The 21,428-nt window shown below is 58.8% G+C and overlaps 5 protein-coding genes across 11 annotated transcripts in view; all 5 read left to right on the forward strand.

Annotated features, from left to right (window-relative positions):
* Positions 1-1,231: 1,231 nt before the first annotated feature.
* HYAL2 (hyaluronidase 2) lies at positions 1,232-6,690 on the forward strand. Of its 3 annotated transcripts, none has more exons than XM_069561952.1 (4): positions 1,232-1,695; positions 3,802-4,781; positions 5,473-5,562; positions 5,963-6,690. In XM_069561952.1, the coding sequence occupies exons 2-4, from the start codon at positions 3,852-3,854 to the stop codon at positions 6,371-6,373; spliced, it is 1,431 nt and encodes a 476-aa protein (XP_069418053.1). In that variant the 5' UTR covers positions 1,232-1,695; positions 3,802-3,851; the 3' UTR covers positions 6,374-6,690. The 3 variants fall into 3 exon arrangements, with proteins under 3 accessions (XP_069418053.1, XP_069418051.1, XP_069418054.1); XM_069561950.1 differs by lacking the exon at positions 1,232-1,695 and adding an exon at positions 2,584-2,969; XM_069561953.1 differs by lacking the exon at positions 1,232-1,695 and adding an exon at positions 3,093-3,278.
* A 2,815-nt stretch (positions 6,691-9,505) lies between these two features.
* On the forward strand, positions 9,506-12,814 carry HYAL1 (hyaluronidase 1). The gene is made up of 4 exons (XM_069561954.1): positions 9,506-9,783; positions 10,260-11,183; positions 11,550-11,639; positions 11,821-12,814. The coding sequence occupies exons 1-4, from the start codon at positions 9,763-9,765 to the stop codon at positions 12,136-12,138; spliced, it is 1,353 nt and encodes a 450-aa protein (XP_069418055.1). The 5' UTR covers positions 9,506-9,762; the 3' UTR covers positions 12,139-12,814.
* NAA80 (N-alpha-acetyltransferase 80, NatH catalytic subunit) lies at positions 12,297-16,219 on the forward strand. The gene is made up of 2 exons (XM_069561968.1): positions 12,297-13,396; positions 14,861-16,219. Exon 2 carries the CDS (start codon positions 15,103-15,105, stop codon positions 16,015-16,017), a length of 915 nt encoding a protein of 304 aa, XP_069418069.1. The 5' UTR covers positions 12,297-13,396; positions 14,861-15,102; the 3' UTR covers positions 16,018-16,219.
* On the forward strand, positions 13,126-18,969 carry HYAL3 (hyaluronidase 3). Of its 4 annotated transcripts, XM_069561962.1 has the most exons (5): positions 13,318-13,396; positions 16,933-17,073; positions 17,699-17,843; positions 18,060-18,149; positions 18,267-18,969. In XM_069561962.1, coding segments are annotated over exons 1-5 (654 nt in total). In that variant the 5' UTR covers positions 13,318-13,394; the 3' UTR covers positions 18,543-18,969. The 4 variants fall into 4 exon arrangements, with proteins under 4 accessions (XP_069418060.1, XP_069418064.1, XP_069418063.1 ...); XM_069561959.1 differs by having other exon boundaries at positions 13,126-13,396; positions 16,933-17,843; XM_069561963.1 differs by lacking the exon at positions 16,933-17,073 and having other exon boundaries at positions 13,203-13,396.
* Positions 18,846-21,428, forward strand: part of IFRD2 (interferon related developmental regulator 2) — a 29,562-nt gene continuing 26,979 nt past the window's right edge. The window contains exon 1 of one of the 2 annotated variants that reach the window (XM_069561958.1): positions 18,846-19,568. In XM_069561958.1, coding sequence (XP_069418059.1) covers positions 19,511-19,568 — 58 coding nt within the window. In that variant the 5' untranslated portion in view covers positions 18,846-19,510. The remainder of the gene's footprint in view (positions 19,569-21,428) is intronic. The other variant, XM_069561956.1, reaches the window with a different exon arrangement.

Consider the following 21,428-nt stretch of genomic DNA (forward strand, 5'->3'; position numbering starts at 1 on the left):
ATTCACCCAGTACTTCCTCTCATCCTTTCTGCTCTTGCCTTCTCACCTGCCACCTGCCTCCTTGAACATTTGGCCTACACTTCTCAGGTCGGATTGTGAGGCCAGTTCTCTGCTAGGCCTACCTTTTGGCCATCAGCCCAACTCCCTGTAAGGGAAGAGAGAGTTCAGGGACACAGGCTGCTGGGTCTGGGAAGTTGACCTACCTGTCTTTTGGAGGTTTAAACTGGTCAAGTCTGGAGCAAGATCACCCTCTGCAGTCTGGACTTGAAGTTTGCCTCTGGGTATCTTCCCATTTGCGAAGTAAGATGCCAGGCATAAGGCCCTATCACCCTTCACTGCCCCTCCTACTGACTGCCCCAGGGCCAGGGTTCTGCTGTGCCGGATGGCATCCCATCATCACTGTCCCAGTGTGGGGAACTCCCTGTGCTGGGCCTGCCCTAGCTGACTCTGAAGCGGGAAACAATGGGGGTCATGGCTGTGCTTCCCCACTCCCTCCCACTGGGCTGTGTGCACTTCCTTCCTGCTGGCTGCCTGAGGAAATGTCCCTGCCCTGGAACAGTGGTCTGGCCTTTGTTTCCCCAGGGGCCCCTGCCCTTGGAGCTTCTGAGGCCTGTGTCCCTTACAGAGCTGGCATGGTGGTCCAGGGACACCATCCTCCCATGCCATGTCCTGGACTCCTTGGTCATCAGGGGTAGACTGTAGGATATGTGCCCACCTCCCCTACTCCACCAGGCTTACACAGCCTTCTATTAGGGGAGAGGCCCTAGGCATCAAAGGGGTGGGATGGTAGGTCCAGGGGGAGTAGGCCCAGGGTGATTTAAGGGTGTGCAGAGTTGTCTGCACCTCTGGAGGAGTCTGCTGGAACCCTGCTGCAGCCCTCCCTGGAGCCAGCTACATTATGGACACACTCTCCCCACAGAAATACACCTCTCCCCTCACCAATTTTGTAAGGAGCCCTGTACTCGGCAGCATCTTAGAACCAACCAGGAATGTCCCCTGACAGAAGAACACCGTACAGAAGCCTCCCAGGCCCTGTCCCTCCCCGCCCCCACCTCACCCACATCAACACTCTGTCACACTTTGTCCACTCTCACACATGAGATGCTTCCTCTATCAGTGGAAAAAAAATGACTCAGCTCCTGCAAGTTCCCTCAACACCCCCCACCCCAGGGCTGGTTCTCTTCACCACCTGCTTTAGGGAACCATCTGCCAAACATCCCCCAAGTAGTTTGACTTCCCAAAGCACCACCACCAGGGCCGCTCCCCCTCATAAGCTGCTGATTTGAGGATGGGCCTCAGCCCTAGGGGCAGGTTTGAGAAGCTGTCAGCGTGGGGGAGACTGGCACCTTGGCTGGGTCCTCCAGCCTTCCTGTCACCTGGTGCAGTTTGCTGGGCCAGGGCCTACTCAGGGGAGGGGCAGGGCAGGCAACCAGCCAGCAGGACATACCGGAGGGAAGCAGGGTCAAGGCGGTCCCTTCCCCCGCGCCTGTTCCTGGCCCTTTCCTCTCTGAGGGGCAGCAGGAAGTGAGGATAAAGGGCTGGGGTGGGAGGCGGGAGCTGGTGGGAGGGATGGGGTTTATCAACTCGCCGGCGGGCTGCCCAAAGGGCAGGAGCTGGCGCGAGTAGCTTGGCTAGAGACTTACCCCGGGAAGGAGGGAGGCCCCCGACCTACTGGGCCGACGGACTCCCACACAGGTGAGCCCAAGGCAGACGACTGGTCTGCACTCTGGTACATGGCGCTCCCTCTCTCTCCTCCCAGGCGCCTGCGCGGGGAATGGGCTGGCCAAGCAGACCCGGGCCCTTTGGGGAGCTGAGGACCCCGGGGAAGCGGATTTAGGAAGAGGCAAGGAATTCTCGCTTCCATTGCAGCTGCAAGCCTGCTCCCCAGAGGGAGGGGCGTGCAGGGCGAAAAGACAGGATACCCAGCGGAGGCCCAAGGGAACGCTTCTGGCTGAGCCGGTTTTTTCCGCGGTCTGGCCAGGAACTTCTGTAAAGGTGGCAGCCTTCTCAGAGTTGAAAGGACGACTTGGGGTTCCCACAGGGCCCTGAGGCTGGACAGAGGGAATAGGAGCCCAAGGACTGGCCCGTCCCAGTTGCAAGTCAGGAGCAGGGAGATGCCCTACCCTCAGGGCTTGCTGGGCTTACAGGCTCCCAACCAGGCAAGCCTAACTGCGACCCACAGCTTGTGTTACCAGGACAACCACTGCTTCCACCCAGCCCTGGATGGGCTAAGACGCGGGTGCTAGGCCCCCCAGCCCCAGACTGGCAAGGGGCGGGGATTCCCTTCCGACCAGGGTCGGGGAAGGGGAACCCTGAACCGTAAGGGGGGCGGGGCAGTACTGTCCCGGGAGATCGCAGACAGACTGCGGGTCACCGTCCCCCTTTCCATACAAAGGGGGGCCCCAGGACTGGAGATTACACTCAGAGTGCAGAGCCAGATTCTCTACTGCCCCTAGCCAAGGCCTCAAGGTCCCACAGCACCTCCTTACGGACGAATGAGGGAACGTCACGCTACCTTCATTCCCTTCCCGACCCTCCTCCTTTACGCTGTCCCTTTAAGCGGCTGGCCGCGTCGCGGAGCAGGGAGGAGTGTACCACTGGCCGCAGGTTGCGGGGGTGAGCTTTAGGCTGACTTGGCGCTCGTGGCTGAGACTCCAGAAGAAAGCCCCATTTGGAGGCACCTCAGAGTCCCAGACTGGTGGCTACATTCCTCGGAAGAGGATCTGGGGTCCTCGGAGCCCAAAGCGCGGTACTGGCGGCCCGAAAGTCAGGCACATCTTCCCTCCCCCGTCGTAAATCCTGCGCAGGGCCCGCCTCCGCGCTGGATTCTTAAAGGGCCGGCGGGCTGGGGTGGAGGGGCGGAGCCAGTAGAGGCGCTGAGCCGGGGCCGTGCCTAGGAGGGCTGCGGACTGGGCTGGAACGGAGATGGAGGTGGTCATGGCGCAGGTCCCGGCGGCGCCCTGCGCTAGGTAAGGGTGGGCAGTGCGAGCCGAGCTGCTGTCTCCGCGGGCTCTGCTCTGGACCCCCCGGGGAGGCGGCCCAGACCGCCCCCCTTGCCGGCAGGGTTCAGCCCCCACGTGCGGGGCGGGGGCGGGGTTCCGGACAAAGGCCAGGTGGAGTGGGCTTTTACCCCCGGCCGCCTGGCCCGCGGGCACGCGCATTCCTGGTAGCTGTAGAGGGAAAGGCCGGTCTGCTGGCGCCACCGTGGGAGATCCACCACCCCTTTGTCCCCGCGGGGCCTCCACCAAGCTGGGGGAGAGAGTCTGCGCTCAGATAAAGTCTGTTAGCCTTACTTTTCTGTTGGGCGGGTGCTAAAAAAGATAGCAACTCCGGGCTGAGTTACAGCTTCCTAGCTACTGCAAGAGCTGTGCCTTGCCTCACCCAAATGCTGTGATTTCTCGGGACCAAAAGTTCTTCACGGGGTAGAGTGGGCCTCGGTTTGGGGCTCTCAGAAACTTTGTCCTGGGTGATACTCAGTCATGGATGAGCCTCTGGGCAGTGAGTCCATAGCTCAGTTTGTCCAGTTTCAGAGGGGTCACAGACCTAACAGCAGTTTCTGCCCAACCGTAGGCTACTTGTCCAGGAAGGAGCCCTATGCTCCTGGCAGTGAGCTATGGGGATGTGTTGCCTGTCCTTCAGTGGCCTATGGTCTTTCAGACCTGTTATAGCTAATAACAGAAGCTGAACAATCCTGGGCACGGTGGCCTAACGCAGCATGGGCTTTGGGAGTGTGGATGGGTTTGGGATGGATGACCTCCAGGATCCTCTAGACTTACTTGCTGTCTCCCACCTTTTTACCAGTTCCTGAGCTGGTGCCTGGCAGGTGACACTGACTTCCTGCAGCCCCCAGCATGTGGACAGGCCTGGGCCCCGCCGTCACACTGGCCCTGGTGTTGGTGGTGGCATGGGCCACAGAGCTGAAGCCCACAGCACCACCCATCTTCACGGGCCGGCCCTTTGTGGTTGCATGGGATGTGCCCACACAGGACTGTGGCCCACGCCACAAGATGCCATTGGACCCAAAGGACATGAAGGCCTTTGATGTGCAGGCCTCACCTAACGAGGGTTTTGTAAATCAGAACATCACCATCTTCTACCGTGACCGGCTGGGCATGTATCCACACTTCAACTCGGTGGGGAGGTCAGTGCATGGTGGTGTGCCACAGAATGGCAGCCTCTGGGTACACCTGGAGATGCTGAAGGGACACGTGGAACACTACATTCGTACACAGGAGCCTGCAGGGCTGGCAGTCATCGACTGGGAGGACTGGCGGCCAGTGTGGGTGCGCAACTGGCAGGACAAGGATGTGTACCGCCGATTATCACGCCAGTTGGTGGCCAGTCACCACCCCGATTGGCCACCAGAGCGCATAGTCAAGGAGGCGCAGTATGAGTTTGAGTTCGCTGCACGGCAGTTCATGCTGGAGACACTGCGATTTGTCAAGGCGTTTCGGCCTCGGCACCTATGGGGCTTCTACCTCTTCCCTGACTGTTACAACCATGATTATGTGCAAAACTGGGAGACCTATACAGGCCGCTGCCCTGATGTTGAGGTCTCCCGAAATGACCAGCTGTCCTGGCTCTGGGCCGAGAGCACAGCCCTCTTCCCCTCTGTCTACCTGGAAGAGACGCTGGCTTCCTCCACTCACGGCCGCAACTTTGTCAGCTTTCGTGTCCAGGAGGCTCTTCGCGTGGCTGACGTCCACCATGCCAACCATGCACTCCCAGTCTACGTCTTCACGAGGCCCACCTACAGCCGTGGACTCACAGGGCTTAGCGAGGTATGTCCTGCCAGGGCCCCGTGCTCTTCCTTGGGGAACCACTGCAGGGTTACCAGGGGGCCTCCTGCCCTCAAGTTTACTGACTACTCTACACCCCTCACCTCATTCTCTCTGTAACCCTATGAGAGGGTGACCTTGTTATCGCCATTTTGTGGATAAGAAAACTGAGGCCCAGAGAGGCTGAGAAGCTTGGCCAGAACCTCCCAGGAAATCCAGGCAGAGGAGACACTCGGGCCCAGCATTCCGACTTCGCAGTCCATCCTGACAGATGTAGGGCTGCCCTGGTGGCTCAGATGGTAAAAAATCCACCTGTGAGGCAGGAGATCTGGGTTCGATCCCTGGGTCAGGAGGATCCCCTGGAGAAGGAAATGGAAACCCGCTCCGGTATTCTGGCCTGGGAAATCCCACGGACAGAGGAGCCTGGTGGGCTACAATCCATGGGGTTGCAAAGAATTGGACACGACTGATAGATACATGCCAGGCTCAAGTGGGCCCTTAGCTTGAGAATCGGAGGCCAAAGTAGGGGGTGGAAATGGCTTAAACATTTAAGGAGAAAGTGCAGCAGCTGCTGCCTAGGGGGTAAGAAGGGGAGGGCTGGGCTGGAGTCGGGGGTCAGCGAATGAGTAGAGGCTAGGGCCTGCCCACCCCATCTGTCCTTCTCACCCTGTGGTCTCATCCACTTCCCCTACAGATGGATCTCATCTCCACCATTGGTGAGAGTGCTGCCCTGGGTGCAGCCGGCGTCATCCTCTGGGGTGACGCAGGGTTTACCACCAGCAACGTAAGTAAGACCCACCCAGCCAACCAGAGCTGAGGCTGCAGGGAGAGGCAGAGTGTTTGCACTTTCGGCTACAAACCTCAAAGTGCTCCCCTCCTCTGCTTCCCAAGGCAGCCCGTGTCCCAACAGAGAAGACAGGATCTACCCCGACCCCCACCCCTGCCCTTCACCCAGGAAGAGGGAGTTGTTGTCTTGACCAGCTGTTGAGTTCCACCCTGCCCCACCTGCCCTGCTGGGTTCCAGTCCCTGCCCCCACCCTCTTCTTAGAAGGAACGGGAACAGTGAGGGCTCAGGCATACGTGTGTGTGCACACGCTATTAAAAGAAGGTGCAGTCACACAGTGTGGACTGAGTTTCCATCTAGGTTGAGGCAGCTGACCCTCCTCCCTGTCCTCTGTCCCCAGGAGACCTGCCGACGCCTCAAGGATTATCTGACTCGGTCACTGGTACCCTATGTCGTCAATGTGTCCTGGGCTGCCCAGTACTGCAGCTGGGCCCAGTGCCATGGCCATGGGCGCTGTGTGCGCCGGGACCCCAACGCTCACACCTTCCTGCACCTCAGTGCCAGCAGCTTCCGTCTAGTGCCTAGCCACGCACCTGATGAGCCGCGGCTGCGACCAGAGGGGGAGCTCAGTTGGGCCGACCGCAACCACCTACAGACGCACTTTCGCTGCCAGTGCTACTTAGGCTGGGGCGGTGAGCAGTGCCAGTGGGACCGCAGGCGGGCAGCTGGGGGTGCCAGTGGGGCCTGGGCTGGGTCCCACCTCACTGGCCTGCTGGCAGTGGCAGTCCTGGCCTTCACCTGGACTTCGTAAGGGTCTCACCCAGCTGCCAGGCCAGCTGGCCTCTGCCACAAGGGGTCTGCCAGGCATGTAGCAGCCCACAAGGGGTGGACAAACCAGAGTCTGGACGGGCAGAGCCCTCTGAGATGCCCAGTAGGATGTCCATACCAGCTCCCACCCCCTGTTCTAAGGGGGAGGGGCAGTCCCCTGGAAAGCCCCGTCTCTCCCTGCCAGAGAGGAAGAGGGGCACAGCTGGGCCGGGGAGGACCTGACCCTACTCCCCTGCCCCTGGATAGTTTATTATTATTATTTTGGGGTCTCTTTTGTAAATTAAATATAAAACAACTGCTTCTTTGCTTGGACTGTCCATGCCTGGGCAGGGCATGTGAGAGTGCTTTCAGGCTCTTCCAAATAAGGTTTGAGCTCAGAAGTGTCTCTGTGAGACTCTCTGCTGGGGACTTCTCATCTGTAACACACGTTCACTGGGATCTGCAGGCCCAAGCTGCCCGCTCTAGCTGTCCTGCCAGGGCACTGGCCACTGGGAGCAGAGGGACTCCCATTCTACCCCAATAGCAAGGACCTTGCTTTCTCCACTGACTGGAAGGCGGCTGGGTCCAGGCTTCTGTGGGCAGGGCCCTTGTGCTGCTCCTAAATGGTGCCGTATCCCCAGCTGGGCTGGTGCCAGTCTCCTCGCCTCGCCCACCCAGGGAGAAAGTGGGAAATGGATGTTTGATCTTCCCTGGCTGGGCAGGTAGCCAGATCACTCCTCCCTGCTATTCTCAAAGGCAAGGGCGTCTCCTCCACTCCGTGTTCTCAAGGGCAGTGGACTTCAGCCACACGCACCTCTCCCCATCTGGGTCCAAGTCCTCCACTGGGTACAGTCAAGGGAAGGCCAACAGGGCACCGGGATCTGAATCACGAGGCCCACTCCCTGTTTCACTGCAGAGATGTATGATGGGGTGAGCAGGGGGCCATCCTCAACAGGCAGGCCTGGCCTGGCCACAAGAGAGCGTAGCTTGTCCCCAGCCATCCCAGGGGAGAGAAGGAGCGGCCGGAGCAGTCAGACCTGCTTCACTTCCTCTGCTTCTGAGTTACCCTGGGTGGGGCGCTGCCCCTCCCCTCAGCTGACAAAGACTCTGGAGAGACAGGCTCAGGAAACTGCCACAAGGTGAAGAGGGCACCCCTGCTCGGGGAGTCCTGATGCCAGCACCGGGACTCAGGAAGCAGCCTCGAGGAAGGGCTCTACACTGAGTTGAATGAGAGGCACAGTGATGCTGGGAACGAAGCACGGGCAGTCTGGAGGAAGGCAGCACAAAGGGGGCTGCAGGATCTGAGGCGGGGGTGTGACTGGGGGTCTGCCGCAGGCTGCTCTACAGTGGCAGCAGGCAGGATTTTGTCTGAGGGCGGCGACTGTTACCTGTTGAGTGGAGGCACTGAGCCACATGCGTGCCAGGGCTGGGCGGGGTGCACCCCAGAACCACGCCAACAAAGACAGCCGTCCTCAGGGCCCGTTGTTAAGTCATGGAGTCGTTTCCAGGCTTTGTGACACCATGGACTGTAGCCTGCCAAGCCCCTCTGTCCATAGGATTTCCCAGGCAAGACTATGGGAGTGGGTTGCCCTTTACTTCTCCAGGGGATCTTTCCAACCTGTCTCCTGCGTTGATTCTTTACCACTGAGCCCCCTGGGAAGCCCATATATTCAAGGGTGTGATGGTTTAGAGAGGCACGTTAGATGCTAAGACCGAGTCAGACGCTGGGTAGTGGAGAATGTTCCCCTGAGAAGCACGCAGGCAAGAAGGTGGTGTGGTCAGAGCTTGGGGAAGCCATCTCCCCAAATCCAGAGAATGCTGGTGGGCTGGATTGTGCCAGTTGCAGCCATAGGTTTCTGGGGGTAATGTAGGAGTTACCTCAGTTTCAGGAGGTGGGGTGGAGCTTTGGGGAGAGGGGGTCAGGGGCTACCTTGATGGTCTCCTGTGCCCTCAGCCCTTGGGAGTTGTGCCAAGCTCTCTAATACTAATAATCATCCCTCAGGGACCCTGCATTCTGAACAGAGTCCCAAGCTACCACCGTCGTGGTTAGACCCATGCTTGGGTCTGGCTGGTGTGCTCACAGCCCCCAACACCCGGGGCCCTCCTCCCCTTCAGCCCTGCCCGCTTCATCCTAGCCAGCCTAGAGGACCAGTCCAGACGGCAGCCAGCTGTCCCTGCTCCAGCAACCACCGTGCTGGGGGCCCATGAGCTCAAGTTCAGACTGGGCTGTAGACCCAGGCAGCGCGTTCCCCTGGACCAGAGATGTGATGCTTCCTACACCCAAGTCGGGCAGGCAAGCCTAGGCCTGAGCAACTCGAAGGTCTCAGTTACTAGCGTCTGAATCGGCAAACAAGGGAAATCACAAAGGAAAGAACAAGTGTGTCATCACTGATACCCTCGTGCTCCTCCGCGTGGTCACATAGGCATGGGATCGCGTGGTCATAAGACAACAGGGTCCCAAACACACCAGGTCCTGGGCACCGGGTCCCACGCTTGCACATGCCCACTCTCCTGGAGTTTGTGGAGAGGCCCAGATGGTCACTAACTGGAGCCTCATGGTCACTGAGCCAGCGCATACACAAAGGATGACAGCGCAGCCCTGACTTCAGACGCAGGTCCCTAAAGCAGGGGCGACTTATCCACTAAGCAGGGGCACAGGGGCATAATATTTATACAGGCCCACAAAAAATGTTTGAATTTTAATCTTTTTTAATCAGAAGAAAAAATATATTAATATAATGAATTCAGTCTAGATTATATCTGTCCTTATACCAATTTAGTTGTTATATATATATATAACTATATATGACTACAAGGTTGTGAGAGCTTAGTTCCCTTATCTGAACCCCTGCCCCCTGCATTGGAAGGGCAGAGTCTTAGCCACTGGACCACCAGGGAATTCCCTTAAAATGTTTTTTTTAAGAAAGAGGTCAACAAAAGCGAAAGTGCCTAGTGCCCACAGATGTCATAATTCAGCTCTGTGGGGAAAGCACCCAGACTCCAGTATTACAGACAAGCTTGCCCCCTCGCACTGCCTCCACTCGCACCCCATCCCAAATAAACCCACCCAATCCTGACACACAAAGCCCAGCCCCAGTGCTGACAGTGGGAGGGGCCACTTCCGGCCCAGTCCCACCTCCTACCGAGGGCTGTTTTTTCTCTTTTTTGCTAGGAGTGCAGGGGTGGCTCAGCTGTCTGGCCCAGCCCTCTCACCCAGGGCCCGCCCCTCAGCCCGCCCCCAGACTGGGTGGGGTGACCCCCTACAAAAGCTCAGCGTTTCCCGCAGCAGATTTCTTCCTCCAAGAGTGTTGGTGCGCCTGGTGCCAGAGTTAAGGAACAGAATCTTGCTGATGCCTGCACAGGCCCTCACCCTGGGGTCAGGAAGTTTGGAGAATGAGGCCTTTCAGCCCTGAGGTCAGCAGGGACAAGTGGGCAGACTGGAGGGTGTACAGAAGGGCTGGGTTGAACTTTCCTGCTGCACTGAGCGTCCCCTTCAAGGGCTGGCCAGGATTCCTGGCGGAAGAGACAGGGAAGCCCCTGCCTCCATCCGTCCGCCAGCCTGGGAGCTGAGGGCCTGGGTCTCAGCCACGCTTCTCAAGACAGATGTCATGGCTTCTGTGGCCCTTGGGGAAATGGGGGTGGGCGAGCTTAAGCCAAGACCAGACCTGTAAGGGGGACAGAGGCCGGCCCAAGAAGCAAGTGGAGTGCGCCCTCTAGTGGCTGTGTTCCCCTCAATGCCTCTCCTTTGCCCTCTGACCACCCTGAGCCCTGCAGGTCCATACTTGCCTGATGCCAGAGCAGAAGTGGTTTAACAAGGGACTTGTCCTGCCTGCCCTCAGTAGGGGTCAGAGAGTTCAAGGCCTGCTCTCTGCTTTGCCTTCCCTGGCCAGGTTTCCCTACACCTGCCCTGGGCTATGGCAGCCCACTTGCTTCCTGTCTGCACCCTCTTCCTGAACTTGCTCAGCATGACCCAAGGCTCCCGGGACCCTGTGGTACCCAACCAGCCCTTCACCACCATCTGGAACGCCAACACCGAGTGGTGTATGAAGAAACACGGCGTGGATGTAGACATCAGTATCTTTGATGTGGTGACCAACCCAGGGCAGACCTTCCGCGGCCCTAACATGACCATTTTCTACAGCTCCCAGCTGGGTACCTACCCTTACTATACATCTGCTGGGGAGCCTGTGTTTGGTGGCCTGCCCCAGAATGCCAGCCTGAATGTCCACCTGGCCCACACATTCCAGGACATCCTGGCTGCCATGCCTGAGCCTCACTTCTCAGGGCTGGCAGTCATTGACTGGGAGGCATGGCGCCCGCGCTGGGCCTTCAACTGGGACACCAAGGACATTTACCGGCAGCGCTCACAGGCATTGGTACAGAAGCAGCACCCAGACTGGTCAGCTTCTCAGGTGGAGGCCGCAGCTCAGGAGCAGTTCGAGGGGGCTGCAGAGGAGTGGATGGCAGGTACCCTCAAGCTGGGACAAGCACTGCGGCCTCAGGGCCTCTGGGGCTTCTATAATTTCCCTGAGTGCTACAACTATGACTTTAAAAGTCCCAACTATACCGGCCAGTGTCCACCAAACATCCGTGCCCAGAATGACCAGCTCAGGTGGCTGTGGGCCCAGAGCTGTGCCCTCTACCCCAGCATCTACCTGCCCGCAGCACTGGAGGGCACGAAGAAGGCACAGATGTACGTGCAGCACCGTGTGGCTGAGGCATTCCGTGTGGTGGCGGGTGCTGGGGACCCCAAGCTGCCGGTGCTGCCCTACATGCAGCTCTTCTACGACATGACTAACCACTTTCTGTCTCCGGTGAGTCTCCTGTGACCCCGCCCACCCGGGACCTACCTTGCCAGGCCTTAGTCCAGCACCTGAGGCCACACAGCCCTGGGGCACTTTAGCCTCAGGGCACCTTCAGCCATTCCCTTTCACATTCTTTGAGCACCTCCTGTGTGCCAAGTTCTGTGCTAGGCACAGACAACGTTCTTCAGAAAGAAACTGTCCCTGCCTGCACGGCGCTCACAGGCTAGAGGGAGGGCAGGCTTGCCTCTGGCCACCAAGGCTAGAGCAGCCCCCGGTGGGGGTTGTGAATTACTTGTCCCATCCGATAGTGACACAGCAGCCTGCTGTGGGAAGCCAGGGAGGGCCCCCCGCGGAGATCTTCTGTCCTTTTCTCAGGAGGAGCTGGAACACAGCCTGGGGGAGAGTGCAGCCCAGGGTGCAGCGGGAGTGGTGCTCTGGGTGAGCTGGGCGAACACAAGCACCAAGGTGAGCTCGGGCCCAGGAGGGGGGTGAGGGCGGGGGGGGGGGGGCGCTGCCAGGCTGCCAGGGGAGACCCCAGCCCACCTTTCACTCCTGCAGCCTCGGCTGGCCAGGAGGCGAGTGCTTCAGTGTCCTGGGTGGACCCATGCATGGCCACGGTGCCCCTAATGCTCCCCTTCCCACCTAGGAATCATGCCAGGCCATCAAGGAGTATGTGGAGACGACACTGGGACCCTCCATCCTGAATGTGACCAGCGGGGCTCGTCTGTGCAGTCAGGTCCTATGCTCCGGCCATGGCCGTTGTGCCCGGCGCCCCAGTTACCCCAAGGCCCGTCTCATCCTCAACTCCACCAGTTTTTCCATCAAGCCTACGCCTGGTGGTGGGCCCCTGACCCTACAAGGTGCCCTCTCACTCGGGGATCGGTTGCGGATGGCAGTGGAGTTCGAATGTCGCTGCTACCGTGGGTGGAGGGGGACCCGGTGTGAGCAGTGGGGCCTGTGGTGACTGGCATGGACACACACTGAGTACCTGATGCAAGCTGGGCCTGGCTAGGGCTTTCCCAAGTCCAGGCAGTCACAGGAGTCATGGTCACAGTCAGAAGTCCACTCATCCAGTGTCATGAGCATATACCAGTGCACGCACACCTGCTTACCGACCAAGATAGCCGCATAAGCAGTTAGAGCCCTGGGCATCCACCCGGCAGAGTCAAAAACACTTCCTCTGGAGACACTGAGTCAGTCTTCAAACAGAAGCAGTCACAAGCACTGACATTCGGGACTTCCCTGGCCATCCAGTGGTTAAGACTCCGAGCTTTCACTGCAGGGGGCACAGGAGGAGACTAAGATCACGCATGCTAAGCGGTGCGGTTAAACAAATAACAAATAAATAAACTGACATTCACTGGGCATCTACTCTTTCCAAGTCCTGTGCCAAGCATTTTAAGTAGGCTAACTTAACTGTGCAATCCTAACACGACGCTGTGAGGAAACTGAGGCACACTTTCGCCAAGGTTGCACAGCCAGAAAACAGAGGAGCTGAGATTCAAGCCCGGGCTGCCTGGCCAGAGAGGTACAACCTTTTGGCTTCTACTGATAAGTCGATGGTAACCAGCTCTGCACTGCACTCTGAATCCGTTCAGAGGTAGCAGCCTCGCAAATAAAATAGGATTCTAACTTCAAAAGCTGTTTGTTGAGGCCCTAAAACTTCCAGGCGCTGATATCCAGAGGGTACAGGAAAAGTTCTTTTCTCTCACTCAGATATGATGTGTGTCAGAGGGCGGCTGCTTCCCAGTGTGGGGCCCAAATTTGAAGTAGAAGCTCCACCTGATCGTTTTCACGCCGCGCAGGAGGGATAGCGTGATCCCAGACAAAGCTAAACTACGGGTGAGACCTATCTGAGGCTGGGGCGGGGCGAGGACAGAAGCCCAGCCAACCCGAGATGGAATCAGGCTCACTGGGAGCGAGGCCAGGATAAACCAGGGTGGGAGGAACAGAGCTAGAGGAGACCCAGTCTGCGTCTGGTCGGTGTTATGACTCGCCGGGCCGGGGGCGGGGCCTAGGCGGAAGTACAGGGCGGCCGGGGCGGGGCCTGGCCGCCTGGAAGACCCCGGACTAGGCGGTGTGCCGCGGGTCGGGACAGCTGCAGTTCGTCCGCCCCACCGCTAGGGAGTGAGCGCCGAGGGCCGGAGGGGTCCGAGCCAGAGACAGCGAGATACCGATCCAGGAGAAGCGAGGACGCGGAGCATCCCGGAGCCCGGCAACATGTCAGTACTACCCCGTTCCCATGCGCTGCGTTCGTCTTCACTGTCCCCCGCTCTCCCCGTCCGCTCCGCGTGGACAGTTCTCAAGTGACTAGCCGCCCCGCACGCCCTCCCTGCGTCTGTTGTTCCCTCCCAAAGCATGCCGAGCCACACCTGCCCAGAGTCTAGGTTCCGAAACCCCCACCCCCAGACTCCACGGTTTGTCACCCACTGGGAGGAAGAGGGAAATCGAGGCAGGAGAGACTGCCGCCTCTCTCGGTGGACCCAGGAGCCCCGCCCCACAGTGGGTGGGGTCGGCATATAAGGGGTTAAGTCTGTGGGGGAAGTCTGGGGTCCTAGGCCCAGGGGGCGGATCCTGGGGCTTCCTCCTCCTGGTCCAGGGGTGCAGCTGCTGCGGAGGTGGCTGATGCAGGTGAGAGGCTTATAGCCCTCTGAGTGTGAGGGAAGGGGTGTGAGGGAAGGGGGCTGCCTGTTAACTGACCAGTGTGAAATTGGCCTCAAGCTCACAGGGTCTTCCTGGGAAGGTGGGGATGGGGAGGGAGCCAGCGCATCCTCTCTGAAGCAGGTGAGTAGAAAGGTGGGGCCCAGAGGCCACCTGTCGCTAGAAATCCCCCAGCATAGACCCTCCTGCCAGCAGAACCTGAGGTGGGATGGGCAAGCAATGGAGTTTGGGGACAGGAGGTCTGAGCCCCCAACCTGCTAGCCGTTAGACACCCCTGTGAGTGTAGGAAGGAAGCTGTGGTTCTTATCTAGAGTGGCTAGGAAACAGACCAGTGGGGAACCAGGCCTGCAGGAGCCACGTTGCTGTATGAGCCAGGCCACTTCTGAGGGGCAGTTGGGTCCATATGCAATCAAAGTGTACCGAGCAGGGCCGGTTTGGGGAGGGAGCCATGGACTCTTTCCCCTAGGCAGGGAAAGCAGTCGAGGGAGGGGAAATTTGAGCCTGATGGGTGGGTGAACGGCAACCCAGGATATGTTAAGTGGCCGGCAGGGCCCAGATGTCCAAAAAGGCTAGGACTTGGAGTAGGGACTAGAGGGAGGGGAGTTCCTGGGGTACCTGTGTTTTCTCCAAAGGTAACCTGGGGTTAAAGCAGGGGGTTGTGGCATCTAGTTTGCATGTTCTGTCTAATGGCCAGCCAGCTACAATGGTGTAGGGCTGGATCTACTGTCCTGGGGAGGACAGAGTGGTAGCCAGAGCAGGCTGGGGCCAGGCCTCTTGAGTTCTTGGGGCCAGCCCTAGCCTTTAGCCCTTAGCCTCCATCCAGTATAAGGCAGAGCACCCTGGACCCATCCCCTGTGCTCTCCATCTGATTCAGTGCCTCCAAGTATAAGGGATGGTATCCTCCAGGTCACCTAGGCATCAGATGAAATCCAGGATGCATGGCCCTCCCTAGCACTCTGTCATCTACTCCCTGCCCCAACCCCATCCTCCCTTCTGGCACAACCCAGCATGGCTGTTATCCACAGGAGCAGCAACCTTGTGGTGTGAGGAGATCCCACTGCCTGGAGACTGTGGCCTTAATCCCCTGCCTGGCCCTGAGCCATCTGTACCCCAGCAGGAGATGACCCTGGCTCCCAGCCTGACTCAGCTGGGCCTGGATCCTACATGTAGGCGAGAACTGACTCTGAGCCCTGGCTGAGGCACGCTGATCCGTAGCCTAGAGCCTGTGCACCAGGTGGGGCCGATCCTGAGTACCCGCCCACCCCAAATGACTCTGGATCCTGCGTGCCAGCCAGAGGTGACCCTGAGATCCAGCCTGGCCAAGCCGACCCTGGATCCTACACACCAGCCAGAGCTGACCCTGAGCCCCAGGCTAGCTGAGCTGACCCTGGTTTCCGCATGCCATCCAGAGATGACCCTCAGTTCTGGCTCAGCTCAGCTGACCCTGGATCCAGCACGCCAGCCAGAGGAGACCCCAGTCCCCAAACTGGTCGAGCTGACTCTGGAGCCTGTGCACTGCCGACCCGAGCTCCTGGATGCCTGTGCCGACCTCATCAACGAGCAGTGGCCCCGCAGCCGTGCCTCCCGCCTCCACTCCTTGGGCCAGTCCTCAGACGCCTTCCCTCTCTGCTTGATGCTGCTAAGCCCTCGACCCACACCAGAGGCAGCCCCCATTGTGGTGGGCCATGCCCGCCTGTCCCGGGTGCTGGACAGGCCCCAGAGCCTCCTAGTGGAGACCGTGGTGGTGGCCCGGGCACTGAGGGGCCGTGGCTTTGGCCGCCGTCTCATGGAGGGCCTCGAAGCCTTTGCTCGGGCCCGGGGCTTCCGCCGGCTACACCTCACCACCCATGACCAGCTGCACTTTTATGCCCATCTGGGCTACCAGCTGGGTGAGCCAGTGCAGGGCCTGGTCTTCACCAGCCGGCGACTGCCTGCCACCCTGCTCAATGCCTTCCCCAGGGCCCCCTTTCCCCGGTCACCCTACAAGGTCACCCCTAGCCTGACTGCCCAAGCTCCCCCAAGAGTCCCCAAGGGGTCATCCTTGCTGCCACCCCCTCCCCTGCCTGAACCCCCAACCACCTTACCCCCGCCTCCAGCAGGGCCCCCTCCACAAAGCCTCCTGGAGACACAATACCAAGACCTGAGAGGGCGCCCCATATTCTGGATGGAGAAAGACATCTGAGGCTATTCCCAGGGCAAGATGCTGTCTTTCTGGGTCAGTTGACTGTCCAGGACAGTAGCAGCTTCAGCCCACTGGCCATCCCTCAGCTTCTAGCCCCTGAGGGCAGCTTCCTGAGGCATGTTTCCTGAGTGCCTGTGGAGATGGCACATGGCTGTGGCTCAGAGCTCTCAGTGTGGCTGAATAAAGGCTTGTTGGGTGTGTCTGTGACAGTGTATTTGTTGACCCCACCCTCATCTCCCAGTCGTTTCTTAGGTCCGCTATCCCTGCAGGAGCCCCCCAGTGCACCTTGGCCTCGGGGCCATGGATGGAGGGCAGACCCTTGCTTCTCTCACTCTGCCTGCCTCAGGCGTCAGGGTGTTTCTTTCTTTCCACCTCCACTCATCACTGTTCGCCGAGCACCTGCTGGGTGACAGGCCCTGGACTGGGCACAGGCAGGGGGGAACTAGACAGATGCGGTCTCAACTTAAGGAATAGGGCAGGCGTAGACTGACAGGGCCTCTGCTGGGACAGCAGGAGCTCAAATGTCCTCACTGCACTTGTGCCAGAAGATGACGTCATAGCAGAGACCTGAGTGCTGAGTAGAAATTAAGTCAGGCAGAGTGGGGGTTGAGTGTTCTTGGGGCAGGAAAGAAAATGGGCAGAGGAAAAAAGGGGACTCGTGAGAGCTGAGGGTGGGAGAGGTGTCAGAGGGCACAGCGGTGCCATGGTAGAGATGGGCAACACGGGAAGGGAGATGCCCAGGCCAGCTTGGGCTGGGGTTGCTCTGAGAGGTCTATGAGACCCCTTAGGAACCTTGCTTTCCTCACCTCCCTCCCTTGTGAGGAGGAGCTGGAGGAGTCTTCCCAGCTTGGTCTGCTGTGGGGAAGGCGCGGGCATGGCCATGGCCTCTTAAGCTCACACCCCTCTCTCCTGCAGGTTTCCATCCCTGGGGCATGACCATGCAGCTAGGCCTGGCCCTGGTGCTAGGGGTGGCCCTGTGCTTGGGGTGTGGCCGAACCTTGCTGCGGGCCCCTGCACGCCCCTTCTCGGTGCTGTGGAACGTGCCTTCAGCACGCTGTAAGAACCGCTTTGGCGTGCCCCTGCCACTCGAGGCCCTGGGCATCTCAGCCAACCGTGGCCAGCATTTCCACGGCCAGAATGTCACCATCTTCTACAAGAACCGGCTCGGCTTCTACCCCTACTTTGGGCCGAGGGGCACAGCTCACAATGGGGGCATCCCACAGGCTGTGCCTCTGGGCCGCCACCTGGCGCAAGCTGCCCATCAGATCCGCCGCAGCCTGTGGCCGGGCTTCGCTGGCCTGGCAGTCCTGGACTGGGAGGAGTGGTGTCCACTCTGGGCCGGGAACTGGGGCCGCCGCCAAGTCTATCGGGCTGCCTCCTGGGCTTGGGCACAATGGGTATTCCCCAACCTGGATCCCCAGGAGCAGCTCCAGAAGGCCCGCACTGGCTTCGAACAGGCAGCCCGTGCACTGATGGAGGACACGCTGTGGCTCGGCCGGGCACTGCAGCCCCAGGGGCTCTGGGGCTTCTATCGCTTCCCAGCCTGTGGCAATGGCTGGCATGGTACGGCTTCAAATTACACGGGCCACTGCCATGCTGCTGCCCTGGCCCACAACACCCAACTGCGTTGGCTCTGGGCTGCCTCCAGCGCCCTCTTCCCCAGCATATACCTCCCACCCAGGCTACCACCTGCTCACCACCAGGCATTTGTCCGATACCGCCTGGAGGAGGCCTTCCGTGTGGCCGTTGCTGGGCACCCACATCCCCTGCCTGTCCTGGCGTATTCCCGCCTCACACACCGGAGCTCTGGGAGGTTCCTGTCCCAGGTGAGTGAAAGCTGAAATCTAGGGGTCTGATGGGGAGGCGTGACATTCTCTGAGTAGAGGGCCTGAGAAGCCCCTCAAAGAGGCTCAGGGCCAAGGGGCCCTCCTCTAGAGGTGGAATCAGATTATGGCAGTGAGCCATGAAAGTTCTTGAAGGTAGAGGTAGGGCCAGAAGGAGCTGGGCATTCCTGACCTGGCTTAACAGCTCTCTACCCCCAGGATGAACTTGTGCAGACCATTGGTGTGAGCGCCGCACTGGGGGCAGCCGGCGTGGTGCTCTGGGGGGACCTGAGCTTCTCCAGTTCTGAGGTGATCATTGCCCCCCTCCAGCCTGCCACACAGCCCATGCTGGGGTCCCAGAGACGGGGAAAGCCCATGGCGGGGCCATGGGACAGGAGCATTGATATGTCCCTCCCTTCTCCTCAGGAGGAGTGCTGGCATCTCCATGACTACCTACTGGGCACCCTGGGCCCCTATGTGATCAACGTGACCAGGGCAGCCATGGCCTGCAGTCACCAGCGGTGCCATGGCCATGGCCGTTGTGCTTGGCAAAACCCAGGACAACTGGAAGTCTTTCTGCATCTGCAGCCAGATGGCAGCCCTGGAGCTTGGGAGTCCTTCAGCTGCCGTTGTTACCAGGGCTGGGCTGGCCCTACCTGCCAGGAGCCCAGGCCTGAGCTTGGGCCTGAAGAAGCAACATAAAGCCAGGAGTCACCTGCCCCTGACCGTCTTGTTCCTGCTGCCATTTTTCCAGTCCTGGAGGGAAGACTCTGTCCCCCTCTTGTTCTATGTAGCTTATTGTCACTTCTCCCATGCACATACCCCACTTCCCACAGCACCCCTGGGGAGTGAAAGAGGCAGAAGAAGCACACCATTTTAAACCCAGAGGCCCTGTGAGATCACCTGATCCTGCTGACATGAAAGCAGCCCCAGGAAGTCAGTATGCCAAAAAGTTAAGGTTGCCAGCCCAGGGCTCTGTTCTACACCTCACTGAGTCTGCGCAGAGGTCACAGGAGACCCGACCAGGGATGGGGGGCCCCCCCAAGGAGATTCTGGCTAACATCTGTTAAGTGCTAAGCTGTTGCCTCTACTCTGCTTTCATCATAAAGCTACTTTTTCTCTCACTGCCTGAGGTTTGGCTGGTCCCGAGTTCTTCCAAACCCACCACCCTTCCCGTGGTGAGCGTCCTGCTGCAAAATGCAGAGAGATGCGGGTCCTGCGTGGTGGACAGCACCGTGCGGGCAGCTTCAGAGTTAATGACTACACGTGCTGGGGGGAGGACGCAGGGCATTGTGGGTGCATAGTTCAGCTAGAGCGTCGTGGCCTTATGGGCTCCCCCGGAGTAGACTACAATTCCCAAGGTGCTCTGCGCCCAGCCTGGCGCCGGTAATCTGCGCACGCAGCACCTTGGGAATAGAAGTTTCGGCCGCATGGATGCGGTCTGAGCCGAGTGGCGAGGGACTCGCCTTCCCGGCCACCCATTTAGCGGGGCGGGGCGCTTCGACCCTTCTGGCAGGGCGGGGCGCCTCGCGAAGATGGTGGCGCGCGCAGCGTGTGGCTCCCGTCGTCTGCCTAGGTCTCAACTCAGCGCACCGGCCGGCGACTCGCTGGCCTGGAACTCCCCGCCGCCGGGTCCCTGACCCCCCGCCCAGTCGTGCCCGACTTGCGGCATGCCCCGCGCTCGAAAAGGCAGCGCGCCCCGCAGAGGCGGCCAGCGCCGCGGAGGAGGTAAGTTGGGGTGGGGTGGGTGGCAGGGCACGGGGAAACTGAGGAACGTCAAACTAGGGTCCCTGTGGGTTCCCGTCAGTGACTAACCTTAGAGTTCTCGGGTACAGACTCCTGCCTTGCCCAGTCTGGTGCCGCCACCTGCAAACTCCCCCCGTGACGGGCACGTGCCCCAGAAGTCAGCGGCCACGTGTGCGCCTAACTTGAGCGTGCTGCCCGCGTGCCCGAGCCCTCGCTCCGGCTCGCACCTGGTCCGCACCTGCTGGCCTTGGTTGGTTTCTCATTGCCTCTCTATCCAGTCCGCTGGGATGGACAAACTGGCCAGTCGGAGCTGGAGCCCGTCCGCTCTCCAAACCCTGATCCTTTCCCGAACTGGACTAGGAAATTGGTGGGAGACGTGGCTTATCCTGGAGTACTGAGAGAGAGGGTGATGGGGAAACTGCAAAATTTGGGGCCTTGACTGCCCGGCTCCAGAAGGCGGATGAGCGCCCTGGGGCCCGAGGCAGTCCTGAAAGTCGCTTATCAGGTCGACCAGGAGGTGCAGCATATGTCCTGGTACAGTAAACAAGTTTATGTTTACCCAGCAGAGATGGGGTGCCTTTTAGGCATGGCTGACACCTGGCCACCATTTTAATGGGGCTTGGATGAGGGTGTTACCGAACCACACTTGGATTCACTTGCCTGGGAGCAATAAAGCCAGTCTACTGATGAAACCGCAGAAATGCAGGGCGCAGCGGTGGGGGTGGGTGCGGAGGCGGGGGTGAGGCTCTGAGGAGCTCTGGTTCTTTATGTCTCAGAGCACAGAGAATTCAGCAAGAGGTGAAAATGATAAATAAAAAGTGACTCTTTAGAATAGCACACTTGAGAGGCCTACAAGTGGGTGGGTGAGAAGGTGCTGCCCCAAGAACTTGGTGGGTATAGTTTTATAATCAAAGGAAGAGTGGGGAGAGCAAAAAGACCACCTTCTTCCTCATTCTTGAGATGTCACGCTTCCATCATCAGTTCCTTCTGCATATGGGATAGGGGGGTTTTCTTGCCCCTACAAGGTCAAATCAGGACTGTCATGGCGCAGTGGGAATGAGCAAAAAGGCAGTAACCATATACTGAAATATGATAAGTCATTTCAGGTTTTAGCATAATGTAACTCTTTCCTTAAATCTTTTCTTTTAGTGCACTCAGGGGAGTATGTCCTAGGAATTATTGGGCTGGATGTAGGTCTCCTTCTACCATTAAAACAATGGTTGTTTGGGGGCATACCTCCTGCTTCTGTTTCATGATTTTATGATTAGGCAAACCTGCTTTCTTTCTGTTTTTTAAAGGTGCTTTCTTGAATGATGATTCACTTACAGCAGTCTCCCATAGTTTTTTCTTACACTCTCTTAGTGGGATTAACTGTTTAATCACCTGCTTTGTCTTTTTCAGTTCAGTTCAGTTGCTCAGTCGTGTCCTACTCTTTGCGACCCCATGAATTGCAGCACGCCAGGCCTCCCTGTCCATCACCAACTCCCGGAGTTCACCCAAACTCATGTCCATTGAGTCAGTGATGCCATCCAGCCATCTCATCCTCTGTCGTCCCTTTCTCCTCCTACTCCCAATCCCTCCCAGCATCAGAGTCTTTTCCAGTGAGTCAGCTCTTCTCATGAGGTGGCCAAAGTATTGGAGTTTCAGCTTTAGCATCAGTCCTTCCAAAGAACACCCAGGACTGATCTCCTTTAGGATGGACTGGTTGGATCTCCTTGCAGTCCAAGGGACTCTCAAGAGTCTTCTCCAACACCACAGTTCAAAAGCATCAATTCTTCGGAGCTTAGCTTTCTTCACAGTCCAGCTTTCACATCCATACATGACCACTGGAAAAACCATAGC

The sequence above is a fragment of the Ovis canadensis genome, chromosome 19 (assembly GCF_042477335.2).
Source record: "Ovis canadensis isolate MfBH-ARS-UI-01 breed Bighorn chromosome 19, ARS-UI_OviCan_v2, whole genome shotgun sequence".
In the NCBI taxonomy this organism is placed as follows: Eukaryota; Metazoa; Chordata; class Mammalia; order Artiodactyla; family Bovidae; genus Ovis; species Ovis canadensis.